Raw genomic sequence first — 18,091 nt, 5'->3', positions numbered from 1 at the left:
CAACTAGGGATAATATTATGAGTGGTATTTTAAAATTCAACTAGGGATAATTTTTGAAGAAAATAATCGAATAAGTGCTTATTGTATAAGCACTTAAGAAAAAGCTAGAGATTTGGTTTTAAAAAATAAGACCTTATTTTTAAAATAAACACTTATTTCGAGGTTATTCCGCAAATACCAATAAGTGCTTAATGGTCCGAATAAGCACTTATTTTTAAACACTCCCAAACATGGCCATAGTAAAGGAAGTGGGAAAAACTTTAACTGTTGTGGCCCAACAGCATATGCTGTTGAGAGAATTTCTGGGAATGCCACGTTACCATGAGAATGGATAAATTAGTGATTACAATCTTAATTTATTTTGAATAAAAACAAAAGGAAGTGGTGTCAATAAGAGGCCGCCAAACTGGACATGCTCACAAACACAAGACTGATAGAGTGTCGAACTGGCAAATCCAACTTCATGATGATATATTGTATCATAATCATGGATAGCTCTTATCATAATTCCATCATTTGTTGATATATCTTATCCTTGTAAGCTCTTTATGCTGTACATGTAAAACTCCCCTTTACAGTGTAAATAGAACACCCAAGTAATCGTAATCTTCACTAATGGGTTTATTCCAAATTCTGGTTGTCATTATATGATAAGAGATATCCATGATTATTATGATAAGGTGACGTGGCTATGGTATCTGCTAAAGACTCCTCTATATCGCTAAACCTATAAAAAGACAGTTAGACATGGTTGCCCAAGCTGATCCATAAATTCGTAATGGTTCCTTCATCATTACTACGTACACCTTGAATTACACCAATCTGCTTTGCTAGAAACAATCTAGCTAGTAGTTATCAAATCAAACTGCAAATCAAATGATATAAACCATAGATCAATTAAAATAGCTTATATTCATCATTCCATATTATATTCTCCTTATGCAGTAGAACAGACACATCATAGACTGCCCAAAACTTCCAAAACTGGAGGTTTGGCCTGAGATGAGAAAGTTGGAAAAATCATTTCTCGTACATAGATTATCAGAACTACTAGATACCCCCCATGATTCTAACCAGACAGCCACGCGGATCTCCATTAATCCTCTGAATAACAATATAAGAGAAAGGAGAAAGGAAAAACAATGAAAAGGATGCCCATCAAGGACTTAACTACAATAGAAGTGGTGGTCTCTAATAAAACCTATTAACCCATGGTGTATGAAGGGGATGGAAGGTTGATGACTGTGCTTTTGACCTTGGTCATGAAGTTAATACTGTTTGTGACTCCTTGTGACCCAATTCCACTATCTCTTACACCCTGCAAATAAACAACAATTAATCCAGTGAATCTCCATATGAAGAGTATAGTCACTGAAAATTTTAATGTTGAATTAGTTTCAGAGAGCCCATGTATACCTGGAAAGGAAAATGAACTGGCCCACGAGCTGGGGATGAATTGATTTGAACTGTTCCCGTCTCCATTGAATCACTAATCAAAACTGCCGTATTGATATCTCTTGTGAAGACACAACCCTGAGTTCAAATCATGTATAAGATGGAATTCTAGTTGTAATAGGACCAATTACAGTTACAAAAAGAAAAAAAGTTACATTTACTATCAAATATGGATGGTAACTAGTATCATATTGCAAGAATAATCTCTCTTATTTTGACAAGTCGTTAGATAACAAATGTTTTAACACCACTTTGCATCAAGCAGACCATAATGAAGTGCCAATAGATGTATTTGAGACCACGGTGCATTAGCACCACACATTAATGATTCAATCATGCTAATTAATTTCTATGAAACCCAACCCTTTGCAACCCTAATTTCAATAGGGGGCTAGATCCAGAGTTAATATGATAGCCTTCATTTGGGTTCAAGGATATTGGACAATTTCCTAGAAGGAAATTATGTTAAGTTGGGAGAAAACAATGATTCAATGTTTCCTCCAAGCTGAAGGGGACTATTCTGAAAATAGGGGAGGAAAAGAAGATGAAATCTTTACCTGCAATCCAAAATTGCTAGCATTGCAATGGTGAATTCCTTCCTTGACAGAGTTTACCCATATGACTGGCAAAACAGGACCAAATGGTTCCTCCCATGCAATCCTCATATCAGGTCGGACATTATCTAACAAGAGGAACCAGATGGGATTTCCTTCTCTCCTGTACTCTTGGCAAAATGTTGCTCCTTTCTGCTTGGCATCCATTACCAGCCCTTCAATGAAGTTCGCAGATGATTCTGAGACAACTGGTGTAATATCACAGTCATCCTCTGGTGCTCCAACAGTCAGTTTTGCTACTCTTACTTTGACTTTGTTGACAAGAGCATTAGCTACAGGCTCCATCACCAAGACAACATTGACAGCTGTGCATCTTTGGCCATTGTAACAAAAGAAAATAGAATGCATTCCAGATGTATTTGTCAAATGAATTTGCTAAGATGAAAAGCTAAACCATTCAATGACAAGTTTAGAGGTTCTCTGAATCCTCATACCTGTAAGAGAAGCCTCCTTTTATGATGTTTGCTGAAACTAAATCCAAATCAGCATCTTCAAGCACAATGCATGCATCTTTTCCCCCCAGTTCCATCTGAAGAGGGACCATGCCCACTTTCTTTGATATTGCTATTCCAGTGTCTCCATCAGTGAAGCTACACACCAAACATGCTTGCGAGGCAGGATAAACTGAGTATATTTCAGAAAAGAAGTAAGCACCAACTTATGGAGTATTGATGGCCTCAAGGTAAGAAATATAACCTTATACAATTCACCGCAGGATGCATTGTGAGAAAGTAACCAATTTCAGAACCTTTTCCAATAACACAACTGATAAGACCTTTGGGGAAACCTGCCAAGTGACAAAGGATTTTCACCATTTAAGTGGGAGAACCTTGAAACATAGTTAAAGAGTTGTAGCCATTTTAGAAGGGGAATTTGAAATATGTGCATGTACTACCTAGACAATTAGACAACCTCATTATTAGAGTAAATGAAATTTTTAGTAGAATACCTGAGTTGGAGGCTTGAGAACCAGAGAGTTTCCAGCAATCAGGGCAGGAGCAATTTTTGAGACTGCCAAGTTAATAGGATAGTTGAAAGGTGGGATTGCTAATACAAACCCAAGTGGAATCTGCAGTTAAATGCACAATTGAAATTCTTAACCCATTCCAGAAGTATGGACAAGAAATAAATAAAGAAGACTTTCATTGATTTGGCTGCCACTATAAGTTTGGCGCATGCTTTTTTAGTAGCAGCCATGAACTTCTTCGACGGAAGTCACGGTTGCCGCTAAAAGTATATTTTTCAAATAACCTATTTTTTTATTTTTTTTCTAATTTTCTTCAAATTACCTATTTTTTCTAAATTCATTTAAATCGAAATAAAACACACAAAAAAACATCAATTACAAATAAAATTTAAAAAACCATTCTCCATTCAAAATATTTGAATCACAAATACATTTTAATTTCAATTTGATAAATTCTTGGTTTGTACAAGATTTCAATAGGGTCTGAACCAAACTCTCTTCATCCACCCCTCGTGTTTCCAACCACTTGTACTAATCGTACCGTCTAACTCGCTCACGGAGCTCTTGTGGCAGCAACCTATGATGCATCCACTGCTCCGAATCATGCCTTTCGACTCTCATCTCCTCAAGCTGATTTGTAAGAGATTATAGATAGGTCTGTACAACATCACAGCTACCAAATTATCAAGATGAACATTTTCAAAAAACAACTGCACATAACATGCTAACATTTACTCTACAAGATGCTGCTGACTGCTCACTGCTGAGTGAAAACATGTGCTGCAAATAGAAGCTGGCTTGCAAATATTTGGTCAAGTTGATAATGGCTGAAGGGTCTGAATTGAATGACTTATTGTTTCCTCTTTTAGTGAATAAAATAATTAACTAATAAAATATTAGAGGGTATGGTGATTAACTTAACTTTAGCTTCAGCCATTAAAAAGTTCACCAGCCTCCTAAAAAAACTTATTCACTAAAAGACAAAGCAATAAGCCATTCAGTTCAGCCATTTCACCTGGTTATCAAACAGCCCCTTATATTCCATAGTTTAGTCAAAATTTCGAAAATAAATCAGTATTTTTACAGTTGTAACATAAAAATTAATATCTTTTCACACTAATGCTAAAACTTTTCATTCACTTATCTCTTGTTATGATCAATAGATGAAAATCATCTTCTGAATGCATTTTCTTTATTTTCTTGATCACTAGTTCAGTGTAAAGTATAATATTAAAAATCTCCAAAGGGAAAGATAATCTATAGTTAGAAAAGAACTAATAAATCTTCTCAAATGAATTGTTGGTTGATCACTATTCTACATGTAAAATTTGACAGTGCAAACCTCTGACCCAGAACAAGAATCTAGGAACGGAAAAAGATTAGAAAATCTTCACTGATAGAAATGTTGAGGTAAACTAAAACTATGTCAACCTAATTACTTATGATATCAACATCCCCATGAAAGAATGTTGAGGTAAACTAAAACTAGAAGCAGCAATACCAACTCATTTAACCATCTCAAAGTACATCAAGGAGTTAGAGAAAGGAAAAAAAAGCTGTACCTCATCAGTACTGCAGCTCGGGCCCTACAGTGTCTTTCCACCAACACTGTCAAAACTTCAATAAGGCGCTTCTTCACCTCACCAGTTAGCATCCGTCCTGCATCATATTCCTGGAAGATAGTAACTTAAGTGCTTTTAAGATCTAACCCCAGGCAGCAATATATGAAGAAAATGATACAAGCTTTTTCCATGTAAAAAAATCTAGTATATTGGAGATTATCTCACCTTCCTGATTTGTTCAAGCTCATCATCATCTTCTAAGAAAAAGCCAAGGTACTTAATTGGTATATCTATCTGATTAAATTCAAAGAATATCAACCACAAAGTTACTTCCATGGCAGGTTTTAAATGCTCAGGAGATGAAAATTTTCATTCAACAAAACCCCATGTCAACACCTGTGTGCATGGACACAAATAGGGAGCTAAGCAAACAAGATGAGCATATTCATCTTTTATATTAGGAAATTGTATGGAAGTTATACTACAAATCATAAAGCATTTAAGAATTGAGTCATATTCCGGATTCCAGAAATAGATATTTGATTCATATTCAGAAGTATTTCTTTTAGTAATGTATATTTACTAGGCCTTTGCCACAATATAACCACACACACACACACACACACACACACACACATATATATATATATATGAGACTTCTAATTATCATTATCATGTAATTAGGAGGATTTAACTTTCTTGTTCAGATGTATTATGAATATAAAATGAAGGACAAGAAATGATACCTCTAGATTTTCTCCATACTTCCTGTGGTCCTCTATAGAATCTTGACCACCAAAAAAGGCATATTTATTTACCTGTAGATGTATTGATGGTTCAAGGGATTCAGAAAACAAGCATTTTAATCATGCACATTGTCCCCCAAAGTAAGGAAAAATGACAAAGGCAAAACAATGTGTGAATCCAGTATAAAAGATTCAACAAGACCCCCCTTTCAACTAATGTTATGCATCTTTATTCTTCTTAGTATAAAAGAATTTTTTTTTTATAAAAATAAAGAAAAAATGAGATCCCCCCTTCCTCTTCATCCTCCTCCTAACTCCCCTCCTCTTAAGGAGGCTTATGTTCCGGAGGCTTACACCTCACACCTCTAGGTAGTGGAATGCCTCGCATCACGCTTCTAGGTAGTGGAACGCCTCCCATCACGCCTCCACGTTTTAAAACATTGCTTCAATATCTATACCTTTATCTGTAGTTTGAACTATAGTTATATATAACTATATAACTAGTAATGGACATGTTAGTAACTCAACAATAGCATTAAATCTACTTGGAACATTCTATCTGTGGCCCACCTCCAACCTCCAAATCATTGATATAGATCCTGAAAGTTGGACAGCAATACATAGTTTCTGTTCCATTGAATATGTTTGGACACTAACTCTCCCTGCTTTCTATTCCATTGAAACTTGGAGACCAGACCACAGAGTTTCTTTGGCTCTTTTTCAGTTTGCATCAATAACTTAAAACTCACAAAAGATTGTAGGATTTTCTCCACTGCCATAACCAGATTGTTGGAACACAGTTTTGGCGGTTAAGGCATTGGCAATGGCTGTATCTCTCCACTGCCATAACCAAATTGTTGGAACACAGAGACCAGACCACATAATAGATCATTAACAGTTGAAGTTTGAAATGTTGCCAAGAGAACCACTAGGCTTTGCTTTGATAGAAACAAGACAACATATGGTTTATATAAATGTAGTTGTATATGCATGAATGGTTTAAAAGCCTTCACATCTTTAATGGTTTACCCAGAATGTTGAGTTGCATCGTGCTATTTTTCTCTAAAACTAGAACACTTGCTCTATTCCAACCATCCAATTGATCATTGTTCCAACCAGTTGATTGGTTTCTAGTAGATGAGCCATTACCAATACAATAGTAGCAACTGAAGGCTGCATCTACATAGTCCTTTACAACAGTAAGGTGTCTTTATATGCATACATTAATGAACTTCAAAAATTAATTGAAACGATTTATACAAAACAACTAACCCATATACATTGAATATGTATGTGTATTGAATTTTCAAAACTTAGGAAGGGTGACTTGTAAGACTCCATCCCTATACAAATAGCAAAACACCCAAGTTCGGTAAGTCTGTTACAGCAGAAACATAACATGCAAGCAGAGTGATACAACATATATAGATATATTGTTATGAAGGCTTTTGTATTCATAATTCAAACATGCAACATAGAAATGTAGTAAGATCCTGAAAGGTTCACTAACGGATAAGTGGCTTCAAAGGCAATATTGAGATGTTGATTTGGGTTCTACTAGGAGATCAAACTTTAGCAGGAGCAATACAACAAGGCTGCAACTGCAAACTTAATTGCCTGGCTATATTCAAAGTGGAAAGGCACTTCACTAAAACTAGAAAACCTTCAAGATTGTGCTTATTCCACCAAAAAATATGTTAATTAAGTTTCTGAATAAAGTTTTCATTAGAAGTTGCATTCTGGAACCCATAACCTATAACAAACACCTTCAATTAGAAATAAACCAAAGAGAAACTAAATAAATTTTTTAGTTGTATTTAAGTGAATGGTGCATCTTACCTGTACTTAAAACTAGAAAACTTTAAACGTTCTGTTTTTTCCATTGAAATTTGTCAAACTTCTACATTGATATTTTTCAATGAGTTCATCATAGAACCCAAAACCTGAGTTTCACATTTTAGCAGTAAATCCAGGTAATATCCATATAGCCCAAACTTACACTCTTATGACAGCCATAGTATGATGATAAGATTCATTTTCACTATTGAGAGACTATTAGCAACTTGGTGGGCAGGGAAAGAGGACGTGTTACTTCATGCCTACAACATCAAATATATTAATAATGATGAAGCACCTTATAAGATCCTTAATAAATAATTGAATCTCTTAAATCTCTCATTGCAGGTTGCAAGAGAAAATATTGTATTTTTATTCCTAAACTAGGGTAATTGCCAATTCTATATAGTTTCTAACACCTTAAGAATTTTCTCTTGCTAAAGCTTCTCATAATTCCTTCTTATATTGGCATCAGCATCCCACCCCCGATTGCTCACATAAACTCTCCAACTGCACTCAACCTATACAGAGAATTTCAAAAACCCTAACCAGCCTTTGTATCTGGTTCCACATCCATCTACCTCAACAAGCTACTAATTTTACTCTTCCAAAATTGGTCCATTCTTCTGAGAACCCTTTGTAACTACTAAGAATTGTTTCATTTCAACCAGGGGAGATTTAGCTATTAGTTGCACAAATTCTCATTTTAATCCAATTTTCCTCATCTAATAGCAGTCTTATCTCTATGCAAAATAAATTCAGTACATCGTAATCGCTCCTTCGTATTACCTCATTGAACCTCAAACACTTAAATATTTTTTATAACACCATTAAAAAACTGACAACCAATTACCTTTTGCTCAGAAGACCAAACAAATTTCAATGTGCACCCACTAAGATGGAAACTTGAAAGGTATGTTTGTACTCCATTGCATAATGAGGAATAGTTTGTTTAGAGAGTAGTCCACGCAAAGTTGTCAACAGAGGTGTCTTTTTGTTTTTAAATTATTCTACCCAAATTAATTTTTTTGGAAATATTAAGCATTCCCTATTTCCTTGAATAAATTTAAAAATAAAATGTTTATTTGATTATATCTCTGAGAGGGCATCTAAACATATTTGATTTTACTATCTCTTGTTTATTTGGATGGGTTTTGCAGGTCAAACTTTTCTAACCGTACAAGAAGCCTTCCATTTTCCCTCTACTATTCCCAGCTCAACATCGATCTATCTTGTCAACAGGTAAGTTATCTCTTCTTAATTTTCCATTTCTCTTCTAGTCTTTTTATACCTAGTTTGTGGCGTAAGAACCATTTCTTGTCTACTTAGTGTAGCAAGGGATGTTGGAGTAATTTTCAAGTGGGTAAAGAGGTCAGCCAATTCTGTGACTGATACTTTGGCAAAGCAGGGGACCATCAGGGAAAACCTTTTTGGGCTGTGTTCTAATTATTGAAATTGATTGGGACAAACACTCATACTCTGAGTTGTTGACAGTGTATAGTGATTAACTGATATTTTTAATGAAAGTTACTGATTCAAATAAATAAAAAAGTTGGAGTGCATAACACCACTATAAGAGAGCTAAAGGTTCTGGTAGACAGATAACATGGACCTCTGCAACTCAAGGGAGAGTAGAAATATGAATGAAGAGCTCCATGGGGGGTTACAGAGCAGTTGCAAAAAGGGAAATTATGGTTTCTCATGCAGAAAGATGAAATCCTCCAAGAAGAAGGGGTGTGCCAGAGAGCATAAGTCTAGAAAGCTGAAGATGAGGAGTTGATAATCTGTTGATATGTTGATCAGAAGAGATGTGTTAGGTACATGCCACCCTTTTACAATCTGTCACACTTGTGCCTGACCCCAAAATATCTTTTTGTCAGAAACAAGCCTTAGTTAAGCCGGCTTAGCACAAGTGATTACAAATGGAGGACAAAGAAATCTGGTACCAAACAGAGCACTTTTCCCAAGCCCTTGCATGCTGTCCTGCCAGGTGTCACCGCCTTGTGCTTTGCTTTGGTAAATAGAGTACTCAAAGTGTTCATAAAGATTTTACTGCACAGAGCTTTAATAGATCAGGCAACTTGCTCCACAAGATCCTAACAATTCAGGTCAGTATTTCACAAAGTTTATTTTTTTGTCAACCAAAAGTTTGGGCATGTCTATGTTGTTACAACAAGTGTTTTTATCAATTTCAAAATATATAATTTGGAGGCAGAAATAATTTTGGAGGAAGATAGGGTCCATGTGCATATTGGCACTATATTTCATATAAACTCTCTCAATAATTCCTAAGGGTCTGACCCCTGTTTTTGTTTTTTCCTTTCTTTTTAATTGTATACCTTCTTGTGCACATTTCTCTTTTATTAATGAAAGGTACATTGACATCTTCCATGAGTTATATTAGCCAACTTAGACCTTTAGCTTAGACCTCAACAGTTTCCATGCATTGACATCTTCCATGAGTTATATTAGCCATCGCCCATATTTTAAATATTTCTAATTTGAAAACTGCCCACAAAGACATGCTTACTTTGCATGGACAAGAGTTTTTAATCTGAAATTTGCCCAATGAATAGTGAGTGGAGAAGCAAATGCATGGGGCCTTTTCAGGACAGATTTCTATCTAGAGAAGATGTAGGAATAGCAGATTTGTGTTTTGAAGCATTTCTCAGGATAGCTAATGCTTTTATTTCTGTTCTGATCTCCTTGACCTACTCTTTTGAAGAATCTTCAGACCCAGTTTTACCTCATTTATTAACTAGAAGCTTTTTATTACTTTAATAGGCCCCTTTGACATGGTTAATAATTAAAAGAAAAGTCTATGCAAGAACATCTTCCTGCTTCTTGTTATCAATAAAAACATAAAAATTAAAATTAAAAAATTAAAAGAAAGGTCATTTCTTGACCTTTTTGGAGGCCAATAGTTTACATCCTCATCTTTTTTCTAAAACCAAAACCTTGGGTTCAAGATTCCCATGCTTTTATTGAAAAACCTTTTCAAGTTAAATTATCATGGAAATGGAGTATCAAGCATTGGTGATGTATTCAAAATAGCTATGGTGAACTTGTGTCTTTGTATTCAGGATCAGTAGGACAAGGAGACTCATTACAGCTTGAACTACTTGAGGTGCACCAAGGATTTAAACTGGGAAAGCTGCTAAATGTGAGAAATAATAAAGTAGGAGATTCCCACATCTTAGTAAGAGGTTTAGTTGACAACAGCTTGTTAAATTGGCAATAGAGTAATGTACTGATAGGAGGAAGTTGGCACATAAATTACAACTTCAATTCCAATGGATAAGAAGTGAAGCGAACAGTTTGAATGATTTTCTATACTAACAAGGGGTATACAGAACTCAACTGATTTTCTAAAGGGTGGGCCACCAGGGTATGTGACCAAGTGGTCTAGTGTTCTTCTTTACTGTAATCATAAGGATCAACGTAAAATGTTCAAGTATGTGATCTGCTCTGAAATAAAAGGGTCCTAAATGCAGGTTTAAACCTTGCCCTATTTTTTTCCTTTGAAAAATCATAACATAGACCTCAAATCAGATCTCTGAAATAAAAAGGCAGACCTAAATGTTATATATATATATATATATATATATATATATATATATATAATTCTTCTCTTTACAGTGATTAAGAATCATGGTTGAACTGTTAAAACTAGCTATGCTAGACGACGAAGCCTCTCTGCATATCTCTTGGATATCTCAGATTTGGCATTTTTGTAAACTTGAGAGATTTGGATTCTCAGTGTTTGCAACACAAGCACCTGACCTGTGGTCTCTAGATGTGATTTCACATGTAGGAAGACATCAACTCTTATTGGAGGAAGTTTTCTGCTCTCCAATCACAGGAGTACCCTACAAATCTTTTCGAGTTTGAAATGTGTAGTTAAATTCTATGGCCAATGTGTCTATCTGTGTTCTCAACTTTCTTACTGGACTGTAAACTCTAAAAGTTCCAGCGTCTAGATTTGACTTGAATCACATATCCCTTATAGTCAAGTGACTTCACTTTGCAAATTCATCCCTAATAGGGAATGCCTTCAATCTCCTACTAAATCCTCCTTGGTCCTTGTACCAAGGGGAAACCCTACAACATGATAGCAAAAATCTTTAGTATTTCCTATATATATATATATATATATCATGCACAATCTAATTTTTATATATTTTTTTCTTATTTTTCAGGTTGAACCAATACAAGAATGATAGAAGGCGTTGTTGAAGATATTGAAGATACAATTTTTATTTTTTGTGATTTATTACTATATGTAATAAGAATTTTGTACTTTCTTCTATATCATCAATGTATGGAACTCACATTTAAGATGTACTTTTGTTTGTAATTAATATATTAGTTTTTATTAAATTTTATTTGAAATTTTGGTGATGTTATATGTGTTAATCAGGTTGGATAAAGTGCAAATTTATCTCAGTTTATCAGGTTGGATAAATTGCAAATTTATCTCAATTTATTAGGTTGGGCAAATTGAACAGGTTTTAGCGGCGGATATATCTGCTGCTACATATCTACCCTTAGTTTTTTAGTGGTGGATATATCCATCACTAAATATCTGCCATTACTTTTTAGTGGTGGATATATCTGCCTCTAAAATGCAAGAGTTTTTTTTTTTTTTTTTCTAGCGGCGGATGTTCAGTTTTTATTGACAGATTTATCCGCAGCTAGGGTTTCTTCTAGTGGCAGATATATCCGCTGCTATTGATCACATATAGCGGTGGTTTTCGTAAACACCGCTATAACCTACAGCGATGGTACATACAGCGGCGGAAATGTATCCGCCGCTGATCTGCCGCTAAACCTCTATAGTGGCGGTTTTCTTAATCTATAGTGGCGGATTTTGCCGCCACTATATTCCGATTTTGTTGCAGTATGCATTTTAATCATGTACATTGTCCCCCAAAGTAAAGAAAAATGACAAAGGAAAAACAATGTGTGAATCCAGCAGTCTCAATAACCAATCATGCAACTCCAAAGCATTTATAATTAGTAAATAATCAATATAAAGCATAAGGATTATGTCAGAATCTCTGTAAATTGCATCATAGTATTGGTGCTATCATATATTGAGTATTGATAAAGGAAAGGGGAAGACTTTGCTTATTGGCAAGGTCATAGAATCAATCAGTTCATGAAATTCAGTACAAGAAAAATGACTTTTAGTGGCAGTCAAAACCGCCGCTAGAGTTTTTACCGGCAGTCGGCAAACTGCCGGTAAAAGAACTGTCGCTAAAACTTTCTAGCAGCAGTTATAACGGCTGCCAGTATAAATGCTCAACTGCCACTAAAAAGGCTATTAGCGGCTTCTAATTCGGCTGCTGCTAAAAGTATTTTTTTTTTCAAATAACCATTTTTTTCTAATTTTTTCAAACTACCTGTTTTCTCTATATTCATTTATACCGAAATAAAATACAAAAAATATAAAAAAACATCAATTACAAGATAGTTTGATCAAGATCAGAATTCACCCCGAAACGTTTTTATTAATAAATATGAAAAAGAATTTATTGGTTGATGTTTGTATTGGGGAGATTTTCTCCTTGGTCATGTGCAGAAGTAAATTTATATATGCATTGGAGTGGATTACTCCAGAATTACAAGATAGTTTGATCATGTACTTGTAATTGATCATCACCATTATCTACTCTTCTGGCTGGGTTTTGATCAGATGGCTTCCGTGAGTGCTCACCCTTCCCAGAATTAAGACCAGCAGAGTTGACATGTTCGTTGGTTACTGACTCAAGAGCCTTGACGACAATTCCAGTAACAACCTTAGGTGCATCCAGGTCCAAGACTTGAAGCATTCCAGTCATGGATTGGATTAGTCCAGCATGATCCAGGAGCATAAGTAGCAGACCCAAGTGCCTTCAGTAAAGCCTTGATAAGCCGCTTCTGGGAGTACAACTGATCATCATCATATCTTGAGAGATCACAACTAACCATAGAATTGTCATCTGCACCACTCAGACCTATGACCCTATGCACTTCTGTTTCTAATCTCTGAGACAGGAGTTCCACACCACCAAGATCTTTGAACAGGGAAACAGCTGCATTACTGTAATCCATGAGCTTTTGTAGAGTTTTTACAGAACAACATACAAGGTGCATATGAGTAACATTTACATCCTGTAGCAGAGGTAATAGTGTAGGAACCATCCCTGATCCTCTTATAGAATTCCCAGAACTTGAAGAAGATATAACATGAACCAAAGAGTTTGTGACTGCTACACATTCCACTCTTTTGCTTTTGGCAGCCCGGATTTGATCTGCAAGTGAAACTTCTCTTCGCATTTTCTCTCTTATTATGAACTCAAGATCCATATATTCTTATGAGGGACAGAAAGTCTAATGTACTCCTGGCTGCCTAATGCCAATATTCCTGAATTTCTTCTTGCCCTCATTGTACTGCATTGTGTCATAATCTGAGCTCCCATAGGAACTGTAGACTGCTATGCCCAGGTCTGATGCCTTCGTTCAGATCGGCCATAGAGACGTCTCCTTCCAATGCCCGAACAATCTGCTTAGTTTGAAACCATTGTAATTGGTTAGAATTAGAGAAGGGGAGTATGGCATTAAAGCCAAAATCCTAAAGCTTCTCAGACTGATATAACAGGCTGAGAATCTGCATATGGAATTCCATAGTAACCAAAAGGTTTAAAAAATTCCAAGGGCAAAAGAAAAATGTGGTCTTGGATATAGAAATTAATGCAACTTAATATTTTAATGCATTCATATCAAATAATATTCAAGATACATGGCTGTTATCCCAATGGACTTGTGCAGAAGTTCCTAGTTGATGGGTTCCAAACCCAGAGTCCCAAATCAAGCTGGTAGTAGGCATCTAAATTAAAACAAGGTTTCAAATTATGTCTCCCGAGTCAAAGGGGAGCCTGGCTTTTGTGAATTCAATGATCTGGCCCAGAGATGGCCTTTGTGAAAACATGTTGGCACGCATGAAGTGGATGCTGGAATACTGACCCCACTATTCAATTTCATGGAGCTACCTAGTCAACCTTCAACCTTCATTCTCACGTTTGCCAGACTGAGATTTTGCCATTTAACCAAGTCAACATATTTTAACATTTTGGAAAATTAGGTGTTTCAGAAACAATTTTTTCGCCACTAGATTGTGATTCAAATGGTTAAACAGTCAGGTCCTATCTGAGTCTGACAGCACTGTTCAAAACATTGACGAATACCAGTTGATTGGTTCTCAGTTTTCTAGATAGCCAGAGCCACAATTGCATAATAACCAAAATGATTAATATATTTGAAAGTAAGGAAACTTCTATGATGTCAGAATGATATGATAACGGAAGAACTTTGACCAATCAGAACCTCTAGTGAACATTGACGAATATCAGTTGATTGGTTCTCAGTTTTCTAGGTATTATGCCTTTTCACTATCATAGACTCTAAAGTAATTATATATATGAACTAGCTTAGGAACCATTATCCCTTCAACAAATGAAAATGCCTTGATCATGGTAATGCTCTGTCAACTCTGCCAGGACACCACCTCATGCAAATAACTAAGAACATGGCCCATGAATGGAGTTTCTGGTGAACCTAATAAAGTGATTTGACCTAGCTAGGTCAAGGGTGCTAGTTTTCCCCACTCTAGCTGAGTCACCCTAGATAGAGAGAAGAAAATAGATTTTTTTTATGTTTTGTAATTCAAATTCTAGACATTACATATCATACTCGAACTGAAAGCCTCCTGATAGATCAATGGAGTCTGCATCTGTTGGTAGGCCTCTTGCATATTTCCATATAATTGTCCCAAGCTTGAGTTCTTACTCATACTTTTGCAAGCTGTGGCTACAAGCCGGTTACGTAGAAGCTGCAGGGTAAGCAGTCCTTGTTAGAATTGAAAAATGTAGTTCTGGTAGTGAAAAAATAAAAGCATTGAGTCTAACAAAAATAGAACTTTAACCAGGTCCACTTAGAACAACGATTTATTAAAATACATCTCAAACCATACATGTTCCTAATTTTCCTTGACAAGATGGGGTATAGAAGGTAAGTGTGATTGAAATGAACCAAGAACCTCATAGCTCCACATACAATACCTTAGTTCAGCTGATGGCTCAGCTAACAGGAGTAGCTATGCTCTTGCACCATGATGGTTGAGTCTCATAGAACGGTTTAGAGTGACTACTGATAAATTAAAAAAAAAAAAAAAAACAATGCTTTGGGATTCCTTAGTTGGTGCTTAACCATACACCTTACAGTTCTTGATGTTGAGGACAGAGAAACGAGCTATAACCATACACCTTACAGTTCTTGATATATCCCAGATGTACAGAATCATCTGTTTATTATGAATATATTCATTCATTTTAACTTCAAGGTTCAAAAACTTTTCAGAGTCCGCCCACCAACACCCCGAAACACCTTTATAGGGTCAATATGATACGTATCGATACAACTTGAAAGATCCCCTAACAAGAATTTTACACTACTGAAGATATGCCAGATCAACCTCTCCAATATAGCAATTTGTAAAGAAAGAGAGAGAACATTTTTGAATTAACATCATAGATTCGGAATATATAATTAGTCTGATCAGTTTTGGATGGCTATAATATGTACACGCGCGGCATTAGACACTATTTTATTTAATTTCCACCCGAATTAGAAATATGAATGCTCTTTAAAAGAGTTGGACCCAAATCTGGTTTTGGGTTGGATAAGATCCAGCTAGAACCTCTAGATCCGACTTGCACCATGTGGGAATATTGTGATGTGACCATGAGATATACACGCATACTTGAATTGTGCAAACTGCCAACATTAAGAAGATCTTTTAATAAAATAAAGATCCAGCAGCAGAGAAAAGAAATAGCAATTCATAAGACTGAAAATACTTATTCCACCAAACACCAAAGGTCCAAAGTTCATAGTTAAGCCTGAATGATTTTTAGTTCCCACATTAAGACATCATCTTTCTACATATGATCAACTTCTCAGATGTAAATATTTACTGATCAATATATATACACGCAGAAACATCATCTTCGCCGGCCATGGTTTTACTGTTGTGGCTCTAGAGGAACACCACCATTATTGTATTGGTTGGGTGGTAGCAATGTTGGAGGAGCATCAACCTGCTGGCTTGGCAATGGAGGAACACCCAAATGGTTTTCATTCAGTAGTTGCACCAGAGGATCACCCACAAGGTTGTGATTGAATTGTTGCAGTGGCAACGGGGGAACATCAACAAAGTTGTAATTCAATGGTGACGGAGAAGCATCAATGCGCCTCCGTCTGAGTGGTGGCACTGGTGGAACAACTCTTGAATCGTCACCCTGCTCTGGTGGTACAACTGAAGCTTCAGCAGTACACGGAGACAACGTATCATGCAAGAAATCACTTAACTGCCCAAAGAGATCGTTACAGCTTCCGTGCACTGATTTGCAAGGGTTATCTGCACCATTATTAGTAGTGTGCAGATTCGAGTTGGAGTTCCAGTAGTCAGCAGATCCATGATATAACCCCATATTTGCGAACCTCTGCTCCTTGTTAGGAAAGTTCTGCCGGTACTCTAAATTGCTACACTGCAGAGGTTGATCTTCCTTATGCATGTTAATACATTCATCATAAAATGATGATTGTGTGTGTGGGATATCAAGATCACAGTCGTTATAGCTTGTTTCTCTGTCCTCACCATCAACCTTGGCCTTCTCTCGATCTCCCGCCACCCGAGTCGTTGCCGATGATTTTCCTGGCCTCTTATAAATCTTGCAGAGAACAAACTCGTCCAACTGCATCAAAAACGAAAAGAAAAAGATAGGGTTTAAAGGAAGAAGAACGATTAATTTAGTACTTAAAACGAAAGAGTACATGCTCAAAATTAAAGATGAAACTCGATATGAAAGACATAAAAGAAAACGAAAGGTTGCTCAAAATTAACGAAGAATGCAAGAGAGCCGGTGCAAGGAAAGAACAAGAGAGTCGGATCAGATAAGAAAAAGATAAGAAGGCTGAAAATCTTGCTCAAAGCAAATTGGAATAAACAACTTACTCTCATATCATCGCGTTTCTCGTTAGGACGAGGATTAATGTATTCAGCGACCCCGTTCTCGTGCATGATCCAGTTCGTTTTCTCACCATTCCGAGGCTTTCCCCTGTAGAATAGCAATGGCTTCTTATACCCGACAAGCACACCGCCGCTGTAAATCGATTTAACAGCTCCGGTGACCTTCCAATACCCATCTCCGGTAGCCCGGTTCGGCCGAGATCCATTTCGGTACTTCCGATCTCTATGGGTATGGGTAAAGAAATACCACTCCTTCTGACCCACGTACGTTTCATGTTTCTCTGTGTATCAATGGATACATTAGATACACAGCAGAGAGAAAGAACAAGAAATCGAGAAAGAAAAAAAAAAAAAAGATTACATCCACCACCACCCCAGCAGAAAGAAAGAACAAGAAATCAAGGAAGAAAAAAAAGATGACATCCACCACCACCCCAGCAGAAAGAAAGAACAAGAAATCAAGGAAGAAAAAAAGATTACATCCACCATCACCCATGTCGAGAAGAAGCAAACCTGTTAGTGCTTCTAGACTGTAATCGTAAAGAGAAACCACATTAATCTTGTTCGCAGGCAACCGTTCATTTAAAAGCATTTACTGCAAGTAAAAAACGACGAGTTCTTCGTCGGTTGGAGTGAATCTGAAGCCAGGTGGAATGTCGGAGAAATCAACGTCACATCTGGAGTCGCTGGTCTTACTCGGACACTTCACCGAAGTTGGACTGCTGCTACTAACGTCCTCCATGGTTTTAGGTGGGTAGAGATTTTAAAGAAAACAAACTCTTCTATTTATATCAAAATTTCAAACAATTTAACAATTTCTCCTCTAACCAATATTAGAT

General features: G+C 36.3%; 2 protein-coding genes across 7 annotated transcripts; both read right to left on the bottom strand.

Moving 5' to 3' along the window:
- Positions 1–874: 874 nt before the first annotated feature.
- Positions 875–15,423, bottom strand: LOC104610767 (NADP-dependent glyceraldehyde-3-phosphate dehydrogenase-like). 6 transcript variants are annotated; one of them, XM_088892549.1, is made up of 13 exons: positions 15,283–15,423; positions 12,829–15,053; positions 6,617–6,687; positions 5,345–5,416; positions 4,824–4,892; positions 4,599–4,708; positions 3,578–3,693; positions 3,019–3,138; positions 2,766–2,856; positions 2,504–2,693; positions 2,013–2,382; positions 1,417–1,533; positions 875–1,318 (listed from the first exon to the last, which is right to left on the bottom strand). In XM_088892549.1, the coding sequence occupies exons 10-13, from the start codon at positions 2,611–2,613 to the stop codon at positions 1,205–1,207; spliced, it is 711 nt and encodes a 236-aa protein (XP_088748675.1). In that variant the 5' UTR covers positions 2,614–2,693; positions 2,766–2,856; positions 3,019–3,138; positions 3,578–3,693; positions 4,599–4,708; positions 4,824–4,892; positions 5,345–5,416; positions 6,617–6,687; positions 12,829–15,053; positions 15,283–15,423; the 3' UTR covers positions 875–1,204. The 6 variants fall into 6 exon arrangements, with proteins under 6 accessions (XP_088748675.1, XP_088748672.1, XP_088748673.1 ...); XM_088892546.1 differs by having other exon boundaries at positions 5,345–6,687; XM_088892547.1 differs by having other exon boundaries at positions 4,824–5,416.
- A 698-nt stretch (positions 15,424–16,121) lies between these two features.
- Positions 16,122–17,844, bottom strand: LOC148789730 (uncharacterized). Its single transcript, XM_088893765.1, has 3 exons — positions 17,766–17,844; positions 17,238–17,533; positions 16,122–16,977 (listed from the first exon to the last, which is right to left on the bottom strand). Exons 1-3 carry the CDS (start codon positions 17,842–17,844, stop codon positions 16,246–16,248), a joined length of 1,107 nt encoding a protein of 368 aa, XP_088749891.1. The 3' UTR covers positions 16,122–16,245.
- Between the last annotated feature and the right edge of the window lie 247 nt (positions 17,845–18,091).

This window comes from Nelumbo nucifera, chromosome 8 (assembly GCF_055504915.1).
Source record: "Nelumbo nucifera cultivar China Antique chromosome 8, China Antique-T2T, whole genome shotgun sequence".
NCBI classification, from domain to species: domain Eukaryota; kingdom Viridiplantae; phylum Streptophyta; class Magnoliopsida; order Proteales; family Nelumbonaceae; genus Nelumbo; species Nelumbo nucifera.
The sequence above is the reverse complement of the archived record's forward strand: the minus strand, read 5'-3'. Positions and strand labels throughout refer to the sequence as shown.

Excerpts from the sequence above, each read along its gene's own strand:
- LOC104610767 (XM_088892545.1), bottom strand. The coding sequence starts at position 2,613 with ATGGTCCCTCTTCAGATGGAACTGGGGGGAAAAGATGCATGCATTGTG. Across the intron at positions 2,383-2,503 it reads AAAGGAGGCTTCTCTTACAG|ATGCACAGCTGTCAATGTTG; the intron begins GTATGAGGATTC and ends CAATGGCCAAAG. Across the intron at positions 1,534-2,012 it reads CTAGCAATTTTGGATTGCAG|GGTTGTGTCTTCACAAGAGA; the intron begins GTAAAGATTTCA and ends ATTTGAACTCAG.
- LOC148789730 (XM_088893765.1), bottom strand. The coding sequence starts at position 17,844 with ATGCTTTTAAATGAACGGTTGCCTGCGAACAAGATTAATGTGGTTTCT. Across the intron at positions 17,534-17,765 it reads CAGTCTAGAAGCACTAACAG|AGAAACATGAAACGTACGTG; the intron begins GTTTGCTTCTTC and ends ATTGATACACAG. Across the intron at positions 16,978-17,237 it reads AGAAACGCGATGATATGAGA|TTGGACGAGTTTGTTCTCTG; the intron begins GTAAGTTGTTTA and ends TTTTTGATGCAG.